The 5,751-nt window shown below is 36.6% G+C and overlaps 1 protein-coding gene across 1 annotated transcript; it reads right to left on the bottom strand.

Annotated features, from left to right (window-relative positions):
* Positions 1-1,090: 1,090 nt before the first annotated feature.
* Positions 1,091-2,509, bottom strand: LOC137960107 (multiple organellar RNA editing factor 3, mitochondrial-like). Its single transcript, XM_068807593.1, has 4 exons — positions 2,096-2,509; positions 1,908-2,005; positions 1,663-1,728; positions 1,091-1,537 (listed from the first exon to the last, which is right to left on the bottom strand). Exons 1-4 carry the CDS (start codon positions 2,446-2,448, stop codon positions 1,329-1,331), a joined length of 726 nt encoding a protein of 241 aa, XP_068663694.1. The 5' UTR covers positions 2,449-2,509; the 3' UTR covers positions 1,091-1,328.
* Positions 2,510-5,751: the final 3,242 nt, after the last annotated feature.

Below are 5,751 nucleotides of genomic sequence, written 5' to 3' on the forward strand. Positions count from 1 at the left end.
CATGTGACCATTGAGCCAAAGGCCCAAGTCACAACAAGAAAGCTTTTTAACAGATCATTAAACATTAAACAATAATTTGACCAACGGAAGCTCCAGTATAATAGAACATACTCCTCTTCCATGGTAGAAATGAACCGGGAAGCCTCCATCAGACTGCCATTACAGTTTATTTTATGAAGTCCAAGAGAAGACTACAGATTTCAAAGACCACATAGCAAGCTAGTCTCAGCCAGCAGGTCATGCAATAACTAGCTAAAGTTAGCCTTGAACTAAATCCCACAACCGTCAAGGTATTGGGCATGTCAATCCCCGAAATGCAACAATCATCCCCATATGCCATACTGTAGCATTTTTCCCATGCCAGCAGTCTTGTCATTAGAGTTAGAACTCAAATCATGGGATAACCAAATTGATGTAGGAGCATATAGTTGCAAACATGTGCAATTTCCTAATAAAGCTAATCCAGGCATAAATCTAACCATACCTTCAACTCTGTCAGGAAAAAGGGTGAACCTGAAGGAAACATTTCAAATGCAGAGTTACTGAAAAATTGATGTTTACAGGGAAAAGGAAAAGGAAAAGCAAACGTGCAAAATGAGAAAAGGCCAAGAAGCACAGACAGGATGACGAAAAAAATGATACACAATCCAAGATGAAGCTCAAGATATTCCCAGACCATGACAGTCTTACTTTGTCTATACTGGTCACAACATCTCATTAGCTACTACATTGTCTGATCAGCAGTAGATGGCTTAATTGACAGTAGCAACAAGTGCAGCATCGGGGAAGTCTACAGAGCAGCTCCCACACCCAACTATATATGTGTGAAGATCTTACACTCAGAAAAACCTTACTGCTTGAAAGCACGATTAAGAGGATGCCTGAGCACAAGTGCCACGAAGTAGCTACCTTATACAGTTCCGAAATGATGCACCAAATTGTCAGAATACTTGTTATAACAGCTGAATCCTGTATGAAATCTACCATCTTTAAATACTCAATTTACATGCTATAACAGGAATTGGTTCAAGCTCAAGATTTGCAATGTGCCTGATATTACTAAAACCTTTTGATAACAAACTACATTTACAAGATGATTGACATTGGCTTGGAAAAAGAACCGACCTAAATATGTGCAACTTGTCCTAGCAACATGGAAAGACAAAATTCATCCACAGTTTGATTATCTTTCAACAAAAGTATTTAATAAAGCAGAGTGTATTATCATCCATCAATATAAATGGGAAGTGAACAATTCCTTCTGATTACTCAACAAAACCGTTCCATTAACTTTAGAGTCTATCATAGAGATCATATGCTTACATTCATTAATCTTGTTTTCCTACTGGGAATGTCCCTGAAGGGTTACTTGTTTGTTCATGGGTCAAGTTGTTTCTTTGCACTGGTTCTCTTCTTTCAACCTGCATTGTTTCACGGCGTCTATCATACCTTGGACGAGGCCTGTTCTTAGTTTGTTGTCTCGCATTGAAATAGAACTGTGGTCTGTGGATTACTTTTCCATCAACAAAAAGATCCCCTGATATGCCCACAAAGAAAAAAACATAGTTAAAAGGTGTAAAAGTATCTGAAATGCTCAGATATATTAAAGATCCACAACAATTTGATGCTACTTTTTTTCACTTAAATTAACATAGTACCAACCTCCATAGTCCTTGTTAGGTACGTCCAGATAAGAATCAGGTAACACCCAAAGAACCCCAGGTTGCTCTGTTCAACCAATAATGATTTAGAGCACAGCAAACATGAAGCAGCAGCAAGTAATCACAGTAGTATTAAGAAATTTTGAAAGAGGTGATAACAGAGACAGATTGTAGCCTGGGCTCCGCCAAACAAATAGAAATAAAAAATAAAAAATAAAAACGGAAAAGGGAACTCCAAGCCCAAACCTTTAACTTTGTAAGAAAGCTCCTCGGAGACCAATGCGCCAAAACCTGTATATGTGGCGGTGCAAACCGAGTAAATCTTCTTCTTCGCCTCCTCTTCGCTGGAAATCCGAAAACGGAAAACGCAACATGTCATGAAGTGAAGAAAAATTAAAAACGAGGAACAAAAACATCTATTAAAGTAAAATGACCTCCCAACGACTGCTGCCAGAGTCCTGACATAGCTGGCAATCATTTCGTCTTCAGAGGGTTTAGGGTTTTCAGGAAATTCCATGACGATGAGCCAGTGCTCGTAGTCACATCCATCAAGGAGGATAGTTTCCTTAGGAGGACGGTTGCTCCAGTTGGGAGATGGGTCATTGAGAGGAGAGTAGCCGGAGCCGGAAGAAGTCTTGGACCGCGTGGGGATCTTAATCCACTGGCGAGAGAGTTGGGAGCCCTCGACGGCTGCAAATGTAAAACGAGAAGAGGGTAGGAAACATTTTGAAGAAAAGAGAGCTCTGTTCAGAAGCGGGACAAGACTGCGTCGGGTTGAGAGCGCCATGACACTGAACAGAAACGCTTCTTCTTCGTCACCCAGCTTTCTTCACCGCTCCCGTTTGCCGCAAACGACGACCGGTTTGATTTACCGGATAGGGATTCCCCGGCTAATGAAAACTCAAAGTGGGCCATCCATCTCAGCAACTGATACTAGGCCCACTCTATATACAACACGATGGAAATTGACGGGAGAAAATTGGGCCTGCAGGCTGGTCTTTTTTAAAAACGAGAACAGAAAGTATCTACATAATTCATCATATAAGGTTTGAATAAATTTTATTTTTAAAAAAGTCACAAAATAATTATTTCCTTTAACTTGTCTTTAATGGTATCTTTTAAAAAACATTAATAAAAAATACCTTAATCAACATCTTTTAAGTTCAAAATATACAAAAACCTATTAATATGAATGTATAAAACACGGACCCAAGCCAATAATACCATATTTGTGTTATATATTTGTTAATATTTTCATCACTTATGCACCCAACCACTTAAGTGGGGACGCACATTGTGATTGATAATTCCTTAATCATCGTAAATAAAAAAAATTAGACCATGCTTGAAGAACTTTAAATAAGGTTTAAAGATTAACCGTGTGACAAAATGAATAAATGACCCTATGAAACAAACGAGGAACAATGATAATATATATATATATATATATATATATATATATATATACACATATTCGGTTGATCCAATACAAAAAATCATTTGGTGCCATGCATATGAAACGGCTATCTCGAATCTCAACCGATCATGATCAGACAGTCGAGATAGCCGTTGATCGGACGACTGAGATAACCGTTTCAAATGTTTCGCACCAACATAAAGGAGGTTATTTGATTTTTTTCTCCCGAAGTGTCCCCTAACCTACCATCGTTTTCTGGTTTGAAGTGTCCCCTAACCTACCATCGTTTTCTGGTTTATTTGCTTCCTCCCACCCATCGCTTGCCACTGGTGTTCACTTGCCATCTCATGCTCGTCATTTCCTCTCATCCAGCACCATTCTATGCCGCCGTTGCCAGCCCCCTCACCTCAAGCTCTCTTCCTTGTCATTGTTTATCATTTGCAAGGGAACTTCGATTAGGTCTTGTGAAGCTTAAGGTGATGTTCATATCTCATACGATACAGATTCATGCTACAACTACTTGGTTTTTCTTTGGTGGATTCTCAAAGACTTGTCTTGAGTAGGGTTGGGTTTAAACATTTATGTGGCATACAAGGTTTACCGGACCAATTGTGTTAAGGGTGTCCACATAGGGCAAAATGGTTATGCGATTAGAAGAGTCCATCGATGAGTATTCATTAATTCCTTATTTTTTGTTTTACTTTGTCTTATTTATTATTCTTGTGAATGCTTGTGTTGGTGCGATTTGGTGGGTGGATCTCTATGGAAGTTATCTTTGATGAGGACAACAACAACAACCTTTTATGCTCATTTGTATAAAAAACACTTAGGCATAGCAAGATTTAGGCACACGAATTTGAGCAACTTAGTTTCCAAATTAACATTCGTAGTTTGTTTTCATATTTTAGAAAAATGGAAGATATTTGATGTCTTTTAAAGATACAAACCAAATATGTTTTCTTTAACTACAATTTGTTGATAATTATGCTTTCCAGGTAAGATTAGTTTCTAGTGGTTTTCTAGTGTTCCTTCAGGATATTCTACTATGTGGATTTGAAAGATGTACATCCAAGTGGAATAGGAGAAGGTTAAAGATATCCAAATGAAAAGAGATGGCCCTGGAGCAAAAACATAGTTGACAAGGAGATACTTACACCTTAAACATCAATAATGAGATAAATGTTCTAATCATGATATATGCAAAACATGGGATCAAGAGTACTAAAAATCTAAAATATATGCAATTTGGACATTCATTCATTAAATGATTTTATTTTTCACTTGCAGATGTCTATCTTGTTGGCATTATCATGTTAATATTTGGTATTGGCTTTTATGGACTTTTTATTTGTAATGTTTCACCTGATGTCCTTCCCAACATGGATTGTGCACTCAAGTGTTCTTCCTTGTTCGGGATGTTTGATGCATATGCCTATCTTGTTCACACTATCATGTTAATATTTGGTATGGGCTTTTATGAACTTTTATCTATAATGTTTCACCTGCTGTCCCTCCTAATATGGATCATGCACTCAAGGGTTTTTCCTCGTTTAGAACGTTGGCTTTGAAGGTAAAATACAATATTCATTTGGAACAAATATTTCTAATATTCAAGCATTGACACCAAATTTATGAACTAAAAAGGTTGATTTATTTGCCTTAGTCTCCTTTTCTAATGGTGCTATACAGGAGAGGCCATATCATCATGATGATTTTTTGGTAAAATTACATGTGAATGAGCTGCTAAAATTATCTCTTCTATTAAAATGTAATAATTTTATAATCAATGTCATGGTCTTTGAAGGTTAAGAATGTTTATCATTATTTACTAGGTAAGAGGTATATTGTGACCTGAAGAATTTTATAGTCTCATGTTAGTGTTGGTCTTTGCAAGTGTCTGTAGCATTGTCTCAAAGAAGATATGTCGTGATAATGGAATTATAAGGTGGCTATACTGCAAGGTAGGTTATGTGTGTGATACTATTAAACATATTTAAAGTTATACCATTCGACAAAAAGTTAAAAGCTATGTTGTGTTGCTCTCATTTAATGCCAACAATGCAAAAACTTATCTATTTGTCTATTGAAGTAAGCCTATGTATAGTGTTGTGTTGGAAACACTCTTTTACATTGTTCACTTTGGCGTTATATGAGCAATGATTGATGTAGTTAAATTTTATGAACTTCTGAAAAGAGGTTGCTTTTCATTGGGTTCAACTAATAATGTCTTTATTTTTGCGTCTTGGTTTTGGATGATGAAATTCCCAAAATGAGAGAATCTTGGTGGGCTAGTGCAGTGTTTTGAATATTTTAGTGTGCCACTTGTCTATAGTCCTCTTTTGGGTTCAATTTAAATGTTCTATTAATTGGTTTATAGTTTGATTTAGCTCATCTTTTAGTTTGGTATTGAGGTTGCTAAGCTCTTTATAAATGAAGGGGAGACGGTATGCCATTTTGTCCCCTATATCTGTTTTGTTTAATGCATTGTTTCAGTTTCAGTAACCACTTGAGAAGGTCATTAATATACTAAAATACAATAGCTCTACTTATAAGCAGAATTAACTTCTTATTGAGGTGATGAAAGATCTTGAGATTAATATACCTTTATTCTATTTTTAGATCAAGGCCTTTAAACTAGGGATGATACTAATTTAACCTTCTTTTAGTAGACTC

This window comes from Aristolochia californica, unplaced genomic scaffold (genome assembly GCF_029961685.1).
Source record: "Aristolochia californica isolate CCGP_79_NKW_82.1479 unplaced genomic scaffold, dmAriCali1.0.hap1 SCAF_3, whole genome shotgun sequence".
Lineage (NCBI taxonomy): Eukaryota > Viridiplantae > Streptophyta > Magnoliopsida > Piperales > Aristolochiaceae > Aristolochia > Aristolochia californica.

Bases quoted from the DNA above. Each gene is read 5' to 3' on its own strand.
- LOC137960107 (XM_068807593.1), bottom strand. From the start codon at position 2,448: ATGGCGCTCTCAACCCGACGCAGTCTTGTCCCGCTTCTGAACAGAGCT. The intron at 2,006-2,095 runs GTCATTTTACTT...TCGGATTTCCAG, and splicing joins CTGGCAGCAGTCGTTGGGAG to CGAAGAGGAGGCGAAGAAGA. The intron at 1,729-1,907 runs GTTTGGGCTTGG...TTGGTTGAACAG, and splicing joins GCTTTCTTACAAAGTTAAAG to AGCAACCTGGGGTTCTTTGG.